This window comes from Sus scrofa, chromosome 14, assembly GCF_054392235.1.
Source record: "Sus scrofa isolate SSC_HxYL_T2T_F1_AM1 chromosome 14, Sscrofa_HxYL_maternal_Yorkshire_Landrace_v2.0, whole genome shotgun sequence".
NCBI lineage: Eukaryota > Metazoa > Chordata > Mammalia > Artiodactyla > Suidae > Sus > Sus scrofa.
Genome location: NC_139396.1, coordinates 89,095,897 through 89,117,499, shown reverse-complemented (window position 1 = coordinate 89,117,499; position 21,603 = coordinate 89,095,897). Strand labels below are relative to the sequence as shown.

The following is a 21,603-nucleotide window of genomic DNA, read 5'->3' as shown; positions in this document are numbered from 1 at the left end:
AAACTGAGGCTTGAATCTGATCCCTGACCTGGGAACTCCAAATCCCCTAGGGCAGCCAAAAAAAGAAACAACTGCATTTGCCCTGGGGCAGCATTAAAACAAAGAAACAAACAATAAATAAAATGAACATTTAAAATACTGTAGTCATCTATTTTCTTAAAGATTTTTATATTAATTCCCTCCCTCGTCCCCCGAGACCTTAAGTTTTTGAGTAAATAAAAGGATTGTATGGAGCATCCTGCAGACAGTTCTCCGTAAACGTTGTTTTGTGTGGAACTTTTCCCAGATCTTGAGCAGCAGTGAATTTGAGATTTTATGTGCTTTGCAGTTCTCTAAAATAGAGAGCCTTCTGTATTACTGATTAAGTATGAGCCTTATTCAGTGAAGCTGTGTTGAGGTTCGCATTCCTTGGTGAAAAGTGAAATGCCTAATAATTTCCTCTAATTTGAGATGAACCGTAGTTAAAGCCAAGATTCTGCAGAAAATAAATTTAATTACTGGATTACTTTTCTATTGCTGCATAATAAATCGCCACAGTTAGCACCTTAAACACCACAGATGTATTATCTCACAGTGTCCATGGATTAGGAGTCTGGGCACAGTTTAAGCTGAGTCCTCTGCTCAGGGACTCATAAGGCTGCAAATCAAAAGTGTTGGCTAGGGCTGAGATGCCATTGAGGCTTTGGGTCTTTTTCCAAGCTCACATGATTGTTGGCTGAATTCATTTCCTTCCAGCTATAGAACATGGGGCAACTCGATTTTCAAGGCCTGCAAGAAAGTTTCTGATCTCTAGACGCCCCCCTTAAAGGACTTACCTGGGAAAATCTCCCTTTTGATTAATATTAATGCCAGCCAATTAGGGACCTTAATTACAACTGCAAAATATTCTCACCTTTGCCATTTAAAATGGTGTAATCATGGAAGTGATATCCCATCATCTTGGCCATATTTCATTGGTTAGAAACAAGTTGTAACTTGTCCCAGCTACATTCAGGGAGAGATGATTATACAAGAACATGAGTTTTGGGGGATCGTTTTAGAATTTTGCCTGCCAATTTACACTGTCATCTATAAAAGAATTTAAGTACTTTTGTTTATTATTATGCAGACAATATTAATGGAACTTGAAGTAGAAGAGGAAAACAAAATAGTCACCCATAATTCTGCCACCTGATAAATCAAAATGTTTTTCTTTGGCTTTGTGCATATACAAATATTATTACTTTTTCTTTTTAGGGCCGTAACCATGCATGTGGAAGTTCCCAGGCTACGGTCAAATTCGAGGTGCAGCTGCTGGCTCCACAGCCACAGCAACACAGGATTTGAGCCACATCTGCAACCTACAGTGCAGCTTGCAGCACTGCTGAATCCTTAATCCACTGAGCAAGGCCAGGGTTTGAACACACATCTTCAGGGATATCAGTTGGGTTCTTAACCTGCTGAGCCACGACAGGAACTTTCTTATAAAGAACCTATAGAGTAAGGGAGTTCCCATCCTGTCTCAGCAGAGGCGAATAGGACTAGTATTTATGAGAACACAGGTTCCATCCCTGGCCTTGCTCAGTGGGTTAAGGATCTGGTGTTTCTATGAGCTGCGGCTGCAGATGTGACTTGGATCTGGTGTTGCTGTGGCTGTGGTTAGGCTGGCAGCTACAGCTCTGATTTGACCCCTAGCCTGGGAAACTCCAAATACCGCAGGTGTGCCCTAAAAAGACGAAACAAAAAAACAAAAAAAACCCTGTAGAGTAGAGATACAGTTTTTCACTGCTTTCCACTTGGTAAAGGCATTTGTCTTGTTATTTAAATAATATTTATGCTTGCTGTTTTTAAAGAATGAGATTGTTTCAGGCAACTGTATCTGTATTACTCACTGTCTTAGGTTAATCAAGGTATAATTCACAAATAAATAAATATCATTGTTCTCTATGTATAGTTCTGTGAGTTTCGATAAGCACATGTATTTGTATAATCACCATCACAATGAAGATATTAAATATTGTGCCCATTGGTAGACAAGCCGTTATGCCACAGCCGAGCCCTTGATGGTTACTGAGCCATTTTCTTTCCCTGTAGTTTTGCTTTTTCTGGAATATTGTATAAATGGAATCATATACTTTGGAGCCTTTTGGGATTAGTTGCTTTCACTTAGTATAATGCATTTGAAGTTGTGTATTAAAGGAATAGCATTACTGTGACATAATTAAAAAATACATATTTTGTCTTTGCCCCTGGTTCCTGGCACAGAGCTCCTAAAACCTTTGAAAGGAATATTTTCTGTTATTTGTAACAAGTCTTTTTCAACTATGCCTGAGTTTATGCGATGAGGTAAGTCTTGGTGGGCCCCTAGATAGCTTTGGGATGGTGGCTGGTTGTCAACATGGTGATTACAGAGCTGGAACTTTCATCTCCATTCCTAGAAATGGATGAGGAGAGGGTTTGGAGATTAAGTTCAGTCACCAGTAGCTAATGATTTAATTCATCATTCCTACTTAGTAGAACCTACATGAAGACCCTTGAAGAGTGGAGTTCAGAGAGCTTCAGATTTGGGAAACACATCCACTTGTTAGGAGGGTGGCATATTCCAGCTCATTGGAGACAGAAGAGGTTCCTGTGCTCAGGACCCATCTGAACCTTGCCCTATGTGCCTTTTTATCGGTTCACTTGTGTCCTTTATAATAAGCTAGTAATAGTAAATAAGGTTTTCCCTTGAGTTTTGTGAGCTATTTTAGCAAATTATTGTACCCGAAAGGAGGTGGGGGTTATGGGAACCCCCCTGACCTTGTAGTCAAGTTGAACAGAAGTGTGAGTAACCTGGGGACCGGATATACTTGGACCTGAACTGAAGTGAGGGCTGTTTTGTGACACTGAGCCCAAAAGCCTGAGGAGTCTAAAGCTGAGTAGTTAATGTCAGAATTGAAATGAATTGTTGGACACCAAGTTGGAGAATTAGTTGGTATGAGGGAAAAACTCACACATTTGGTGTTAGAAGTGTTTGGGGTAAAAATAGCTCAGTTGTGCCCAAAGCTGCCTAAAGTTTGGCCTTGCCCAGCTCCTGCGAGGTAACCTTTAAGCCCTTGGAATGTCTCTCTTGGTAAGTGTCTTTGTTTACTTTGGCCTTTGACCACCTCGGGTTGCCTGTGCTGACGGTGTGGCTAACAGTTTCATGGAAGCCTTGGGCTGTGTGGCATTAGCTCTACCTATACAGGAGCCGGAGACTAAAGTCTGCCATACATACGGTTATCCCTTTCTAGATATTTCATACTTCAAATAACAACACTGGACACTGGTTCTCAGGTGAGCTTACCTGGTTGCCTTTACTCCATGCATGTTATCACATGTTCTTGCTGGGAAAGATAAGCGCTGTCTACACATCTCCACTGGGAGAGGACAACTGGAAGCTTGGTGTCTCCTGGACCCTGGCCTTTGTCTCCTCCTTCCTTTACTGATTTTAATCTATGTATTTTTCCTGTAATAAACTGTGGCAATGAGTAAAATGGCTCTTTTGAATTTTGTAATTCTAGTGAATCATTGAACCTGAGGGTGGCCCCTGAACTGCAGAGGTTCATTCATAATACTTCATGTGTCACTATTCAGTTCTTTTTTACTATTGAGTAGTGTTCCAAAATTTGTTCAGTCCCCAGTTGAACACTTGTATTTGGCAATTACAAATAAAACTGCTATAGGGAGTTCCCGTCGTGGCGCAGTGGTTAGCGAATCCGACTAGGAACCATGAGGTTGCGGGTTCGGTCCCTGCCCTTGCTCAGTGGGTTAACGATCCGGCGTTGCCGTGAGCTGTGGTGTAGGTCGCAGACGCGGCTCGGATCCCGAGTTGCTGTGGCTCTGGCGTAGGCCGGTGGCTACAGCTCCGGTTCAACCCCTAGCCTGGGAACCTCCATATGCCGCGGGAGCGGCCCAAGAAATAGCAACAACAACAACAACAAACGACAAAAAAAAAAAAAACAAAAAACAAACAAACAAAAAAAAAACAAATAAAACTGCTATAAACATTTGAGAACATGTTTTTATGTGAACATGGATTTTTATTTTACTTGAGTGGAAATGCCTGAAAGTGGGATTGCTGGGTTGTATGAGAAGTATATGTTTAACTTCATGAAAAACTACCAAACTGCTTTGCAAAGTGGCTGCACCATTTTGTACTCCTCCCAGCTACCACTGTATGAGAGTTCTAATTGCTCTTTAACCTGCTCAATATTTGGTTTTGCCCTTTTCTTTTGCTTCTAATTTTAGTCATCCTAATAAGTGTGTAATAATATCTCATTGTAGTTTTTCTTTCCGTTTCTCTAATAACTAGTGATATTCAGTGCCTTTTCATGTGCTTATTTCCCATTCATATATCTTATTTGATAAACTATCTGTTCAAATTTTTTGCCCATTGAAAACATTTTTAAAATTATTACTGAGTTTTGAGGGTTCTCTAAATATTCTGGATACCAGTCCTTTATCAGATAAATGTCTTGAAAGTATTTTCTCCCAGTCCATGACCTTTAGAGAGGAATTTTTCTTCTTTTTCTTTTTTTTGTGTTTTTGTCTTTTTGTCTTTTTAGGGCCGCACCTGCGGCATATGGAGGTTTCCAGGCTAGGGGTCCAATAAGAGCTGTAGCCACTCCAGTACGCCAGAGCCATCCTTAACCCACTGAGCGAGGCCAGGGATCAAACTTGAGTCCTCATAGATGCTAGTCAGGTTTGCTAACTGCTGAGCCACTACAGGAACTTCAAATTTTTCATTTTAATAATGCTTAATTTTTAATTTTATGGATTTTAAGAAATCTTTGTCTAACTTAATTTCATGAAAATTTTCTGTGTTTTCTTCTGAAAGGTTTTTAGATTTTTAAAGTATTTTACACTTAGGGTTATGATTCATTTCGAATTAATTTTAGGATATATTGTGAGAGGTGGATCAAGGTTCTTTTTTTGGTATATGGATGGCATTAGCTCTACCTATACAGGAGCTGGAGACTAAAGTCTGCCATACATATGGTTACCTAATTGTTCTAGCACAGTTTTTTTAAGAGATTACATTTTTTCTTTTTTTGTCTTTTTAGGGCCACACCCGTGGCATAACCCACTAAGTGAGGCCAGGGATCGAACCCGTGTACTCAAGGATGCTAGTCAGGTTCATTAACCACTGACCCACGAGGGAAACTCCAGAATTACATTTTTACCTTTGTCAAAGATCAATTGACTGTAAATGTATGAGTCTATTTTTGGACTCTCTGTTTATTCTATTTGTCTATCTGTTCTTTTGCTGTCATGCTAAATTGATTATAGTATAGTCCTGAAGTAAGTTGGTCTTTCAGTTTTTCCTTTTCAAAATTGTTTTGGTTCCAGTTCGTTCCTGACTGGTTTTAGAAAAAGAAAGAATCATAAAAAAATTTGCTGGTATTTTGAATTTGTAGATCAACTTGGGAAGAATTGGGTCTTCTAATACATGTACACGATATTTATTTCACTTACTTAGGTCTTCTTCATCAATAGTTTGTAGTTTTCAGCATGGAAAGCTTGGACATTATATTTATGTATAATTTTATTTTTTAGGTGTTATTATAAATGGTACTGGTTTTAAATTTGAATTTCTGATTTTCTCTTTCCAGTGTATAGAAATGTAATTGATGTTCCCATGTTGATCTTGTGTCTTGCAACCTTGCTAAACTCATTTATTGGTTCTAGGAGCTTTTTTGAAGATTCCTTGTGATTTTCTATGTATGCAATCATGCCATTTGCAAATAGAGGCAGGCTTATTCCTTCTCTTTACAGGCTATATGCTTTTTTTTTTTTTTCCTTGTCTTATTGCACTTTCTAGGATTTCAAACATGTTGTTATTGAATAGACTGGTGAAAACTGATGTCCTTTCCTTATGAATCTTTGGGGGAAAACATTTAGTCTTACTATTAAATATAATGTTAGCAGTAATTCTTTAGTAAATGCATTTTATCAGATTGTATAAATGCCCTTCTATTCCTGATGTGCTGAAATTGTCAGGGATGAGGGTTAGATTTTCTTTAATGCTTAGTTTTTGTGTTTGTTGATGCCATCATACTTTTCTTATTTAGTCTGTTGATTTGATGGATCACACTGGTGGATCTTTCAATATTGAATCAACTTGTGTTCCTGGGATGAACTTATATTGGATGAACTTTTACAAGTTACTGTATTTGGTTTGCTAATATTTTGTTGAGGATTTTTGCATTTATGAGGGATAATGATCTTATAATTTCTTTGTCTGATGTTGGTAATGCTGACCTCGTATAATGAAATTGAAACTTTCCTTTCTATTCCATTTGTGTAGATTCACCTCCCCTGCTTTTTCCTGTTTAGTTTTAGCTTTGGTAATTTCTGTTAACCTGTCTTCAGGGTTATTGGTTGTTTTCTCAGCTGTGTGTTAAATCTATTGATGAGCCTCAACAACAAAAAAAGCCTCTTAGAGGCTTTTAAAATATTTGTTATTGCAGTTCCCATTTTTAAAATTTCAATTTGACTCTTTAAGCATTTCTACTCAACTCTTGTAGTTTCTACCTCTGACTTGCTATTTGATTATGCATATTATTACCTGCTCCATTTGAGCCTTCATTGTTATTCATAGTTATTTTTAATTCTTTGGCTGATAATTCCAACATTTGAGTTACATGATTCATTTGCTCTTGAGATTTTGTGTGACTTATAATTTGGGAATGGGAGAGAGCAGCATATTACTTTATTTGAAGGAATGGTACAAATGGAAGAACTTAAATAGACATTTTTGTATAACTTATAGGAAAAGTAATGGTAACCCAACATGCATGCACCACGTTGGTGACCAGGGAAGTCATCCCCATGGCTAGGCTTATAATTTTTGATCGAATGCCAGCTACTATTTGCAAAATAATATTGATTGAGGTATATAGTATTTATACCAAGAAGTAGGCATGACTCTTGTTCTGCTGAGCTATTGGCATGGAAGGTCGAATCAGTCTTGCCTGGAGTTGATCAGGATTTATGGGTTTTTTTGTTGTTGTTGCTCTAGTTATACCTTCAGTGCATCATCAGTTTTAAATACTTGCATCATTACTTCATGCTTAAAGTGAGGGTTGATTTGCTAGAAAGTTTTAACTCAATGTTTTTACTCCAACTTTATCTTTAAGTCTTACTTGTATATCTGTGCTTCAGAGAGGTTCTTTCAGTACTCTTTTGTTCCTTCTCTATGAGTAGAGTGCTATTACTTGTTAGTGGGAGCTCATTTGCCTTGTGAGCTAGGGGCCTTGGCACCTTTTTCTTTGTGGTGGTGGCCATGGGGCCTTATTTTTTTGTCCTAGACCAATGTTAATTTTAGACAGACTGTGTTTCCTTCTGTTCTCAGTAATCCTGCTTCTCCCCTGGCAGTAGTAGACCTCTGTTTTTTGGGGCCAGGGTGATTTCCTGTCCCTCTCTCAGGGGTAAATACCACCATCTAATTTGAAGAAATTAGAAAAAGTTGCATCATAAAACTACCAGAAGAAAATATGGAAGAATACCTATGTTTTTTCTAAGCATGACTTAAGGTTGAAACAAAGATTTGAGCATATTTGACTACATAAAAATTTAAAACTTCTGAATATCAAAAAAGTGCAGGTGGGCAAAGATGCATCCATGTAAATTTAGATGTAAAAGCAAATGAAACAATTTACTTTTAGATAATTTTTAATTAGAATAGTTGAAAGGGGGATTTTTTAGCTGTTGTAAACAAAGAAAAATATAAAAGCATTCAAGTTAACGTTTTTCAAAAATATAATGGTTACTTGTAATACAGAGTATCTCAAGAATTCTTCCATTGGAAGTTAGTTTTGCTAGATTATTTTAATATAGTTTTAAGAGCAGATTGGAGAGTAAAGAAGCAATTCTGTAGTGGTGTTTAAAAATTATTGTTTAATTGGGAAGTCTTTTGGTCTGTATTATTAGTTTGTATGTATTAATGATTGATATAGGAGACCTTTGAGATAGAAACTTTCTAGCTAAAAACATTTGTTTTCCTAAGCTAGATTACTTTTGTCAATCCTTTAACATTTTTCAGGTTTGAATTTACCATGTGTCGGGAGAGTATTCTTTGCTGTTGGCTGGATTATTCAGATGCCTTAGAAGCAAATTGTTAGGAACTTCATTATGTGAGCCTCTACTTTTCATGTATGATTCCTGGAGAAGGGAATGGTTTGCCCAAAGTATACAGTAGTTAGAGGTAGAATGACTTAGACTTCCTTGACTCCTGCCCTTTTATTACACTGCATTATGTGACTGCTAATTTCAGGTTTGTTGCATTTGAGCTATCTTAAAATATCCATTTGTAAATGGCTCTATGGAATGGGCATTGATCTATGAAACACTTTTAACCTAAGTGTTTGCATATTTTGTGAAGAAAAGTTGGTTAGCTTTCCTAATATGTCTCTTGACCATTTAATCTTAGATAATATCAGAATGTGCCCTGGAGTAGCAGAATGTTTTGGGGATGTTGATTTGCATTTTAAGTTAACAGTTAAAGTTTTTTTAAAGTCTGTTTTTCATGTATGTCAATTTTGATTTTTTAAGGAAAAATCTTGGGGCCTCCAAATACTGAAGTTCTGTGAACATAGGCTTTGGAATTGGAATACACTTCTATATACTCTTTTCAATTGAATAAATTATGTGTATTAGTGAGGCATGTGTGGAGCCAGAAGACAGTGCTTTCCTCCCTGTAGAGTAATTTGTTTTTATTACATATTTGTTTTGTAGTATGTTATAAATTTCATTATATGTAGTCTTGTGGCTTTTTCTGGAAGTGCCAAAGGAAAAAAAAATGACTAAATATTTCCTGTATTTCACCATTAGGTCTTATTTCGTTTTGGTTTTGATTCTTTGAAGCCAGATACCATTAATTTAAGAAATGTGCCTCAGAGCTGTGTATACTTGATCATAAAATTCCTTCTTTTTGTAGTATCTAGCATCATCTATGGGGAAAAACATCAGTGGAGTATAGATAGCATGCTAAGATTTTGAGTCATTATAACCTTTTTTTTTTTTTGGTCTTTTGTCCTTTTAGGGCTGCACTGTGGTATATGGAGGTTCTGAGGCTAGGGGTCTGATTGGAGCTGTTGCTGCCAGTCTACACCAGAGCCACAGTAACACCAGATCCGAGCCACGTCTGCGACGTCCACCACAGCTTACCGCAACGGTGGATCCTCAACCCACTGAGCAAGGCCAGGGATTGAACCCAGAACCTCATGGTTCCCAGTTGTATTTGTTTCCGCTGTGCCACAACAGGAACTCCCATTATAACTTTTTAGCTTAGATTTTACTTTGACTTTCCCTCATGTTTAGCTTTATTTTTATTTTTATTATTTTTATTTTTTTAAGGCCACACCCGAGGCACATGGAGGTTCCCAGGTTAGGGGTTGAATTGGAGCCACAGCTACAGCAACGCCAGATCCAAGCTGTGTCTTTGACCTATACCACAGCTCACGCTAATGCTGATCCTTAACCCACTGAGCGAGGCCAGGGATTGAACCTGCAGCTTTATCGATACAAGTCAGATTCGTTTCCACTGAGCCACGAGGGAAAATCCCCTCATGTGTAGTTTTAAATACAAGTATAGAGGCTCTTTTCCTTAATTAACTTTCATGGCTGTAAACAGAGCCATTCTTTGGGACTTGTAGCTTTGCCACTACTGATACGTGGCAATGGTGAAGGCTTGTGAGAATTATAGGAAGATCACTCTTGAGGAACCTAATGTGTTCATAAGTAAAGGAGCTAATGTAACAATTGAAGATGCAAAGTGCAAGGTGCCATCTAGCATATTTTAATGCTAGTTAATAGTGGAAGCATTTATTTTATTTTATTTTTAGGGCTGCACCCGTGGCAAATGGAAATTCTGAGGCTAGGAGTTGAATCGGAGCTACAGCTGCCAGCCTGCGCCACAGCCATAGGAGTGTCAGATCCCAGCTGAATCTGCAACCTACACCACAGCTCAGGGCAATGCCGGATCCCCGACCCACTGAGCAAGGCCAGGAATTGAACCCACATCCTCATGGATCCTCGTGGGGATCATTAACTGCCACGAAGGGAACTCTAATAGTGGAAGCATTTATGAAAGGGATGATGAATAAACAAAAAATGCTCTAGGACACCCTGTTAAGACTCTTGTTGTATGCTCAATTGCCACTTTTCAATTCTTTTTTTCTTGTAGTTCCTCATTCAACAGAGTAGGAAATTTCCAGTGCTACTGTGTTCATTCTTTCTAAATTAAAAATAAATTATCATGAAAAATCAGATTTAAAGTCTCATTTTTAATAGTAAAATGGTGAAGGGAAGTGGTACATTCTTGTGCATCCAGAGTTTAAATTGGAAAGTAGGTAACAGATATGGAGGCCCAGTAGAGATCTCTTCTCTCTCCTTACTTCCTTTTTACTTTTTTTTCTCTCTTGCTCCTTCCACATGGCATCAAGAAGACAGAAAGTTTTGCTTGTATGTTAGTCCATCAAAGACATTATTTGAGACTGTTCTCTTTACAATACTAAGAATAGACTGGTTATTTTACATACATACATTATAGGATCATTTTGGGGTTTGCATTAAATTGGTAGTTTGGTAACAAAATGAAAGTTTTTCTGGAGAGCTGTAACCTTTTATCTCATCTCTTCTTTAAAAATTATACCCAGGAGCCGTCTTGCTTTTCTGGTGAAGCTCAAGTTTTATGAGGGCTTTAAAGTTGTGCTTCTGTGCCAGGTACATGAGAGGAGAGAAATTATGTAATGAAATGAGGTGATATATGTAAGACACATTGTAAATTCCTCTTAGTTGGGTTGGATTTAGAAAATGGTCCATTTTTGCTTTGTTTATTCATTAATTCAATAACACGTATTGAGTATCTACTTTCACAAGTCTCAGTGGATGCTGGGAGTATTGTTATGAACAAAATACATTGTCCTTGCTTTTATGGAGTTTATAGTCTTCCAAGGGAAAGAAATATAATCATTTATACAATAAATGTTATAAATATAGTTGTGATAAGTACTAAGACAAATGGGAAATGTTTTGAAAATCCATAATTGGGAGGTGGTTTCCTTGAGGAAGTTACGTTGAGTTGCTTTATCATTACCATAAACATGATTGAGTAGTTCAGTCTAAATAAGTGCTTAGGGAAATACCTAAATAAAAACTACTTAGGGTCTAATTATAAGCATGGCAACAAATTTCTATTCCATTTTGTTCTTGGTCTTCTCTTTGTATAATTCACTTGAAACTCTTGGCTTTCTTCAAGACAGGAGACGCATAGTAAGCGCTAAATAAACAAATCAATTATGGATAATCTGTGTTAATAAGAAGAAAACAATTTGGTAACTGACTTTCATGTTTCTTTTAAGTTACTTTTTAGCATAGTGCAGGGGCTTGAAAATCATAAAGTCCAGTTTTGAATTTTAGTATTTTAAGCAGATAACCAAACTTCTAAACCTCATTTTCTTCATCTTTAAATTAAAGTGAGATTACATGTGTAATTTACTTAGCATAGTATCTGACACATAGTAAGTGTTCCATAAATGGTGACTAATGTTATTATAAGATACAGATCTTCCTCAGTTTACCATAGGATTACCTCTAGATAAACCCATCATAAAGTATCCTAAGTTGAAAATGTGTTTAATACATTCAATTTACTGGACATCATAGCTTAGCCTAGCCTACCTTTTGCATGCTCAGAACACTTACACTAGCCTACAGTTGGGCAAAATCATCTAACACATAGCATGTTTTATGATGAAGTATTGCATTCTCGGGTAATCTATTGAATACTGTACTGAAAGTGAAAAACAAAATGGTTGTATGAGTACATAAAGGGTATTAATATATATCAACTGTTAGCCCTTATGGCTTAACTGGGAGCTGCAGCTTGTTGCCACTGCCCAGAATCAAGAGAAAGTATTGTGTACTACCCTTACTAGCCTGGGAAAAGATCAAAATTCAAAATTTGAAGTATGATTTCCACTGAACGCACATTGCTTTCACACTGTCCTGAAGTTGAAAAATCCTAGGTCAAACCATTGTTAAGTTGTGGACTGTCTGAACGTGCACTTTTTAAAAAATCTATTTATCTGTGATGTTTAAAACGGAGCTGTGGGAGTTCCCTGGTGGCCTAGTGGTTAAGGATTCAACATTGTCACATCTGTGGCTCAGTTGTCTCTGCTGTGGCTCTGGTTTGATCCCTGGCCCAGGAACTTCTATAAGCCATGGGCATGGCCAAAAAAAAAAAAAAAAAAAAAACCTAAAAAAATGAGATAAGGTAGGTAGCTGCTGTGACACAGAATACCTGTATATGCTAGAATAGAAAATTGGCACTTGCTGTATTTCAAAAAATAAAAAAATTGATAAGTAAAAAATTGGTAACTAGTCAGATGTTTATGAAACTAAACTTCATAATCTACTAATCAAGTAAACTTTATAAATAAATTTTTGTGGATTAAAAAAAATAATCCTCCAGTGTGTCTTTTATATAGATTAATATATTTGATGTTCAAGGTTTGCCTGAATTGATCTGTGTGTGTTGGTGGAGGGATACATTTAATGTACATATTTGGATTTGGGGATGGAAAGAGTTAGAAGATCTAGTCTATAATCCTAAATTATCAGCTTCTGTAAACTTAGTCATTTTAAATACTTCCTTGTCATTCTCTTTACCTATATAGTAAAAAGTACTATTATCTCTTTTCTTTGCATTCTACTAGTATTGGCATTTTCTGTGCATCTTTATGAAAGTAAAGGATGTATGGAACTACTTGAACAAATATTCTAAAGTTTTAAATCTTTAAAATTTATTGGAGTTCCCGTCATGGCGCAGTGGTTAACGAATCTGACTAGGAACCATGAGGTTGAGGGTTCAATCTCTGCCCTTGCTCAGTGGGTTAAGGATCCAGCGTTGCCGTGAGCTGGGTGTAGGTTACAGATGCGGCTCGGATCCCATGTTGCTGTGGCTCTGGCGTAGGCCGGTGGCTACAGCTCCAATTAGACCCCTAGCCTGGGAACCTCCATATGCCGTGGGTGCAACCCTAGAAAAGACAAAAAAAAAAAAATTTTTTTATTTAAAAGTAATTCCATATTATTTTCTTTTTCCTTCTTTTTTTTTTTTTTTTCTGGGCTGCAAATTCCCGGGCTAGGGGGTCAAATCAGAGTTGCAGCTGCTGGTCTGCACCACAGCCACGGCAGGGCCAGATCCAAGTCTGCAACATATACCTTATTAGCTCATGGCAACACTGGATCCTTAACCCCACTGATGGGGGCTAGGGATAGAACCTGTGTCCTCAAGGATACTAGTTGGGTTCCTTACTGCTGAGCCACAATGGGAACTCCTAATTCCATATTATTTACAGTTATGATTTATTGGCCAAAATGTAAATACAGTTGACTTTTGAACAGTTTGGGGGGATTAAGGTTGCCAGCCCCCAGTGCCGTAGAAAATTGGAGTATAACTTCTTAGTTGGCCTTCGGTATCAGAGATTCTGCATCTGTGGATCTAACCAACTGGATGGTGTAGTACTATAGGAGTATTTATTGAAAAAAAAACCTTTGTGTAAGTGGACCCACGTTCAATCCTATGTTGTTTAAGGGTCCATAGTATGCCCTGAAACAAAGCAAAAAATTCCAGTAAACAAACAATAATCTTGCAAGGCCTTTCTATTTTGCTTTTTAAAAAATGCTTTCAAGTTTCTCCAAAAGCAAAATATCCAAAAAGTAATTCATTCGGGGGTGATGCGTGTAGTGGGTAAACTGTAGGCACTAGATATAGTCAAGGGATTCATAGACTGCTGTCTGGAATGTAGTACGAAAAATCGAAGATATTTGATTGAAATTGTTATGAGGATATATTGTATTCTGAAAAATATTTCTGCACTTAAAATGTTTTGACTGATTTGATGGATTTACTTTTAAGAGCACGTGTAAGAATAGCATTCCACATGGAGAGAGGGCTCCTAGGGGTCTATTTAGAGGAGTTTGCCTACCAAATTAAAATCAGAGGGAACTTTTATGTAAGGCAGCCTGACAACCTATACTCTAAAAATATAATCAAGTGAGTGTTATTTATGTGATAATAGTGTCATTTGCATCTCTTCTCAGATGACTTTATTTATATTTTCTCACTTTCTCTTACAATATCACTGAGATTAGGAAGCAAGACATTTCTTTTTTAACAGTTGTGTCATGCCAAAAATCACAAAGCAAATCATAATTTGATATGAAAGTGTAGATTTTCTTACTCTGTTTCTTCTGATTCTACATGCTAGATTAATTTTACCAGTTTATTTTACTGGCTCCTTAATCCAAGTTGAGACTTTAGAAATCTTTGTAGTTCTCAAGGCGATTTGCTAAGTATTACACAGTAGGTACTAAGAGAGTGGCTTGGAAGTAAAATTGCACAAGTAAAATTAAATTTTTCTCTCAACTTGCTAATGTCCATTTCTGGACATGGTTTTAACCTTTGTTTATCTGTTGCTGTTCTATGTTTGGTCTTCAGATTAGCAAAATTAGACTGTAATTATTAACATCTGACTTCCTTGTAATTTTGGTTTCTAACCTATTAGTGGCCATAGTATTTTCCACTTAAAACAACACAGCTTGGGTGTTCTAAGAAAGCAGGTAAAAGCCTTATGTCTATTTTAAATATTAAGATTTCTAGTGTAAATTCTTTAAAAAGATAACTTTTGGGGGGATAGAGGTTTAGAAAAATCTTTAAGAAACAAATTTAGAATGCTTTTATTGGCCTAGAAGAATTTTTTGAATTGATACAATACTAGTGGTCCCGAAAAACCACAGCTGGGACTTTAAAAACCCTATGAAGTATAAATGAACTCGAACTTGTCACGGACATCTATAGAGGAGGTTCGGTTTAGAAGAATTCAAAGGTTAGATCATAGAAGGGGTAATTGTTCCAAGTTGGAGATCTGTACGTGTATGGGTTACAAAGTCCTGTCGTGATTGGATGGGAAGTAAACATAATTTATTTTCCTGAACTGTGATTGGCTAAGATCCTTTTCTTTTCCCCGGTATTTTCTAACAACTGAATCCGGAGCCTTTCCCTGTTTTTATTATCTGATCAGTGAGTTTGGGGTTATGTACTAGTACTAAAAGTTCTCAAATTGGCGCAGAAACTGAATTTTAAGATTGTTGACCAAAGCCCTCAGCCTGTTGTTTGGCTTTGTTTAACCGAGCAGTAGCAAGGTGTAAATCTCTCAATAGCTCAAACGCTTAATTAGAATCGCCCAAAACGGGAAGAATGAAGGATGACGTTGCTTTCTTCGTTTTCATGTAAAGCGATGGACTCAAGTTCTGCAGTGACTGAGGTCTGTGGGCTTAGTTTTCAGTTCAAAGTGTTCTGCTTTGCTGCTGGGACTACAAGAATTCGGGCAGAATTCTGGCTAACTCAGACTGCAGGCGCCATATATTGTGAAAAACATCACTCTGGAGATGCGGATTTTAACCTAGAGTTTGTTTTGTGATCCAAAGTGGATCCGGAGTGCAACCAGCGCACTTCGCTTTCGCCTCGCCCCACTTCCCGAGGGAGTGACGAGTAGAGAGGTGGTCCTCACACAGTCTAATAGTGTTTCCGAAGGAGTGCATTCCCTTCTGCCGCCCCACTCCTTGTTTTTCATCCTCGCTGGTCCCGCAGCCACCGCTGCGGCGGCGGGCACTATTTTCCGTCTGCGGTGGTTCCTCCGACCCTCTCCCGCGGCGCCCTCCCCCAGCCCGCGCCGGCGGAAGGAGACGCGCGGCGCGATCGCAGCCACGCTGGTGGATGGGGAGGCGGAGTAGTACTGGCCGCGGCGCGGTAGCGGCAGCGGCCAGAACTGCCTCTGACTCTCCGACGGTCGTGTGTAAATTTGTCAGTTTTTGTTTTCTTTTTTCTGTGGAACTGCAGCCTGAGGCTGCAAGTCGAGGAGTCCAGGAGAGTATTAAGGACTGAGACTGAGGTCGCTCTGCCCTTCTGTGGGCAGAGCGTCCGGAGCGCCCCCGAGTCCACTCTCACTCGCGGGGCCACCGCTGTCCCCAGGTCCTCTATCCTCAGCATGGGCGGCCGGTAGGAAGGGGATTTCGTTGGTTCCCTCGCAGCTGAGGAGGCAGCAGCTGTTCCTGCGGTGACGGCTATGGCGGTGGAGACGCGGCCGGAACTGGTGGGGAAGCGGTTTCTGTGCGTGGCGGTCGGCGAAGAGGTGCAGCCAGAGCGCAGGCAGAGCGGACGCTGCTGGCGGGGCTGGCGAGCTGGGGTCATCCGAGCTGTGTCACATAGGGACAGCCGCAATCCCGACCTGGCGGTAAGAGAGCGAACGTCCCTCTGCCTCACCCCCGCCCCCACCCCAGCCTCGCAGCCGCACCTAGTGGAGTTACCTCTGGCACCTGGCTCTTCTCGCCCAACTGGCGTCACGCCCCTCTTCTGTGCTCTGGGCGGGTTTGCCTACAACCCCAGCCAGAGTTGCCGCCTCCCCGCGAGTAGCTTCCCCCGCAGGGGTGACCAAGCGGGACTCCCCAGTGGCCGCTCGGCCCCCTTGCTGCTCTCTGGGAGGGGTTCGGCCGCGGCTTCTGCGGCGTCCCGGCTGCTGTGGGGACCTCGCGGAAAGGCGGGGCTCCTAGCCCGGCGCCGCGCGGGCAGGTGGGGGTGGGGGCGGGCCGCTTGCGGCGGGAGGGGGCCAGCTTCACTAGCTTCTGTTTGCCAAAGTCTTAATAGTGCGGGGGTTGGAGACTTAAAACTTATCCTGTAAGGTTGCTGAAGGGAAGGGAGAAAAGGAAGGAGACAGGTCTCTGGATTTAACAGTCAGTCCTGGGATTCTTGTGTGTTTTCGAGGCAAAGGCCCTGGCAGTGGCCGTGCCCTGATTCAACCTTTTTCTACAGTGGATGCTTGGATTTCTAACCGGAAACGATGAAAATGAAAATTTTTGGTTTGGAGGGCCTTGGAAATTAATACTTCTTTCCTCCTCTCTCGCTCTCTCTCCCCTTTCCCTTCCGTTTATTTTCTATGGCGTTGTGTTGGGTTTATTTTTTTGTCAGAATAGTGCCTTAAAGTCGTCTGTTCCTGTGTTTAAATAATTTTAAATCAAACAAATACTGTAAATTAAAACGCGAAAGGCTCCCTCAGAACCTTAAAGTATCTTTTGTCTTTTCTTACTTTTCCTTACACTGCCAATATTTCAGTATTGTGGGAATGTGCAAGATTTCGAGATGAGATAATGCTCTGTTAATGTTTGAGTAACATTATCACTGAGGGACAGGTTGGAATCAAGAAGCCGATTAGAGTTGACATTGACTAGACTTTGAGAGGTTGATTTATGAATACATAATCCATGATACTTATTGGCAATACCCTGGGCCATTTAATTTTTCACTGAAAATTTTAAACTTGAGAATATTTTTTCCTTTTGTTTATGTGCAGGTTTACAATTCCTAATTAATATCTATACATATTTAATACTTGGAGTTTTTGAGCGTGTTTTTGTGAATTCTGGTTTCATAATGGTAGTCAGTGATATGGTTTCATGCAGCATGTATTAATGTCGATGTGATATTGCAAAATAGGTTTGTTTTGTTTATAGCTATTTCTAATAGGAAATATTGCAAAATAGAGGTAATTGTGAAGATTCTGGTTGGTTATACTTGTTGAAAATAACAAAAAATCTTCCTTCAAAAACATTTCTTAATGGTTCTATAAATTGTAGCAATTGAATAACTGTAAAAAGCCTGGCCTGGTTTTATTTTTCTTCCTTCTACTCTGATGTGAAATTGTCTTGGCTTTTATGTGGAATATAGTTGGACTATGGCTTAACATTTTAAAATTGTTTCAGACAAACCTGAAATGATATTTTGTGTTTTCCATAGTATTCATTTTAGTAGATAGTTGAAAATTGGGAAATAGTTTAAACTGTGAATATTATTGGTGATAGTCAAGTTTTCAAAATTAAAAATGTTAACTTTCTCGCATGGAAATTTAAACGATATAAAGAGGGGGTTTATACATATCAGGTGTGAAAAAACCAAGATACTAAACTGGGTATTTAAAATGAAAAGTGTGGCGTTCCCTTCGTGGCTCAGCTGAAACGAATCCAGCTGGAATCCATGAGGATGCAGGTTTGATTCCTGGACTTACCCAGTGGGTGGCGGATCCAGCGTTGCTGTGAGGTAGGTTGCAGACAGGGCTCCGATCCCGCCATTTTTGTGGCTGTGGCAGGGGCGGCAGCTGTAGCTCCAATTCGACCCCTAGCCTGGGAACTTCCACATGCCATGGGTGTGACCCTGAAAAGCAAAATAAATAAATAAATACATAAATAAAATGAAAAGTGTGTGTGGATGGAGGGAATCAACTGGAAAGAACAAAAAGGAGTTTTCTTGGATGATGGAAATATTTTTAATCTTTACTGTTGATTACATGGATCTTTAACATACATCAGAAATCAATTGAATTGTGCACCTAATATCTGCATTTCAGTGTATGCAAATTTTACCTAAAAAAATGTGGGGTTTTTTTGTTTATTTGTTTGTTTGTCTTTTTGCCTTTTCAAGGGCCGCTCCTGTGGCATATGGAGATTCCCAGGCTAGGGGTCCAATCAGAGCTGTAGCTGCTGGCCTATACCAGAGCCACAGCAACACCAGATCCGAGCCACGTCTGCAACCTATACCACAGCTCACGGCAACGCCGGATCCTTAACCCACTGAGCAAGGCCAGGGATTGAACCTGAAACCTCATGGTTCCTAGTCGGATTCGTTAACCACTGTACCACGACGGGAACTCCCCTTTTTTTTTTTTGGTCTAAAAAATGTGTTTTGAACCATAACTAGGTGAACTTCCAACAGTTTTCCCTTAATAATCATTACTTCAAAAATGTATTACTGTATAATCTGAGTTTTTTAGCTTAGAACCTACAGATATAGTTATTCTCAAGCTTTCTTATATTCATATTTCTTTCTTTAAACATTCATATTTCCTAAATTAAGTTAAACTTGGAACAGTTTAGCATCACCAATGTATAATTCCCCTTGTAGACTTTTGTTACTGAAGAATAAAGTCCCAAAGAACTTGATCACTTATGTGAAAAATGGTGGTAAATAGTCTATTTTTGTAGTGATTTTTTTTTAAGCTACAAATACATGTAACTTAAAACCTGCAAATTCATTAGGAATCTTGACTGTGTTCATATTTATGGCACATGATTTGGAAGGATAAGTACCGGAACTTGAAAGTACTTTAGTGAATACTTAGTCTCAAAAGTTAACCAGTTATTCTTATTTTTGGTCTCATATATTAAGGAAGCCCTATGTGCATTAATTTCGTATCACTTAACTGTCACAACCTTGATGATTTAAATAATACAAGTTGATTTTTTTTTTTTTTTAATTTTATGGCTGCCCTCATGGCATACAGAAGTTCCCAGACCAAAGATAGAATCTGAGCCACAATTGCAACCTATGTGGCAGCTGTGGCAATGGGGATCCTTTAACCCACTGTGTGCAGACTGGGATTGAATCCTTGCATCTGCAGCTACCTGAGCCACTGCAGATGGATTCTTCACCCACTGTGCTACAGTAGGAACTCAAATTGATTACTGGAGATGACAAGTCGAACATATGGGTCTCTTTGGACTAAAATCAAGGTGTGATTAGAAGTGTTCTTTTCAGGAGGCTCTAGGGGGGGATGTATGTCTTTTTGTTTCCTCGTTTTTAGAAGCATCACACATTCCTTGGCTCATGGTCCTCTTCCTTCTTAAAAGCCAGCAGAGTAACTCTGTTTTTCTCTTGTCACATTGCCCTCTTGATTCTCCTGCTTCTTCCCCTTTCACAATCAATCCAGCCTGAGCCACAGCAGTAACAGCACTGGATCCTTAACTTGTTGAGCCACAGGAACTCCACCTTTCACTTTTAGGAGACCTTGTGATTATTGGGCCCACCCAGTTAATCCAGGAGAATCTCCTCAACTGCTAATTAATTCCGTCTGAACTTTAATTCTCCTTTGTCATGGGGTGTAACATAGTTACAGGATTTATGGATTAGGACATGAACATCTTTGGGGTGGCATTTATTCTGCCCACCAGACCATGGTAGCAAAACTGTTCCTTTATAATGTGAACATAAATGATTTGATACAAATTAAGGCTAAAATTAATTGTGTTTTTTCATACTGGAAGTTTTAGTGATCTCATAAGTAAATGAGGTTAAATCATGGAATTTTTACTCAACTATGCTTGGATAACTTAACGTGAAAACGTTCTGGGTTATGTTGCAATTACATTAACCAAAAGAGACTCTCTGAACGTTTTTATTGAGGAGGACCAAATTGTTGAAGAAATCGAAATACATAAAATACATTGTGAGCTCTCAGCATGTTGAGTTCTTTTTTTAGCTACATTATTTAGAAAGTTTCTTGGCCTTTATACATGTTGAACACTTATAACTGCCCTACTTTTTGAGGAACTTTTTAAGATTAATGGTGTTAAGTAGGGAAGGCTGAGGGTTGAGAAGTAGTGTTGAATAATACCAATCTTGAATAATATTGTTATACTGATTAAAGAGCAAAAATTGATTTACTCTTTGCTCAGTTTATTTCCCTTACATGACTTAACAGCCATTTATTTCTTACTTATTTATCCATCCATTTAGGCACTTACATACCTACCTTCCCTTGAAATTTAATAGGATTTCATCATTGTTTCAAGCTATCCCTGTCTAAAGTGAATATTTAAAAAAAAAAAATCAGGTTTTTTCAATAACCAAAAGGAACAAACAAATCGTATTTTGTTTCATAAACCAAACATATAATTTGCTTGCATTTGGTGAAATTTTCTGATGGTCGCTTAGTGAGAAATAGCTAACCTTGGAGTACAGATTTGACCTATTCTCAACTGAACTACCTGCAGTTACCTTGCAGGTCTTATGTGTCCTACATGTAAGTAAGATATATATATTTAGGAGCTCAAAGTGATTTCTGATCATTTGTTTCTAAAGAGTCCTGAAATTTCCATTTTAGTTCTGCATTTTTCTGCTTAGCTGGCTCTTTTAAGTTTCATATTGAGTTGATAACATTTGATTCCTTTATAAGTTTTGTTAAGATACTTTTTTAGGTAAGGCAAGTTTATGTCATGGTGTTGCAGTATTGCTAATGGTAATTTCTGGTCTAGGCACACAGTGTTTAATGAATAAATGATGATTTTTACTTCATTTTTACTTCAGCTCAGTATGACCTGGATGAGGTAACCGTAGGAAAAGTTTGTTTAGCTGGTAGTTAGCCTTTTATGTCTGATTTGAATACTTACACTGTTTTTTTTGCCCTCTCTTTGTGTTATTGGTCCTAAAGATAGAAGATGAGTGTGTAAACTTTCCCTGTGGTGGCACATAACTTGAGCAGTTGTAACCACTAGCTGGTTTTAAAAGAAGATAATCACCCAGTAAATGGTGTGAATTGTATGTTTTTGTGTATAATTAAGTAAAGAAAGTGTCCCCCCCCCCTTTTGACCTGTTGTAGATATATTGTGGCACATATTTTGATGCCGTTAATTAATTATTTTTGGCTGCACCTGAAGCATGTGTAAGTTCCCAGGCCAGGGATTGAACCTTCGCCATAGCAGCAACCCGAGGTG

At 38.7% G+C, this 21,603-nt stretch overlaps 1 protein-coding gene and 1 long non-coding RNA gene across 25 annotated transcripts in view; one reads left to right on the top strand and one right to left on the bottom strand.

The window, feature by feature from the left end:
* The window catches only part of LOC102165048 (uncharacterized), a 1,242,341-nt gene that overhangs the window by 829,297 nt on the left and 391,441 nt on the right, over positions 1–21,603 (bottom strand). The window lies entirely within an intron of this gene.
* JMJD1C (jumonji domain containing 1C) overlaps positions 1–21,603 on the top strand; it is a 325,118-nt gene that overhangs the window by 30,972 nt on the left and 272,543 nt on the right. For 6 of the 24 annotated variants that reach the window (XM_084997039.1, XM_021073655.2, XM_084997045.1 and 3 more), the window contains exon 1: positions 15,797–16,298. The exons of 17 other annotated variants lie outside the window; for them this stretch is intronic. Coding sequence is in view for 3 of the 7 variants with exons in the window: in XM_084997032.1 (XP_084853158.1) it covers positions 16,131–16,298 (168 nt within the window). In the remaining 4 variants the exon portion in view is untranslated. Of the gene's footprint in view, positions 1–15,796; positions 16,299–21,603 lie in introns of those variants that run through there. One more of the 24 variants, XM_021073645.2, reaches the window with a different exon arrangement.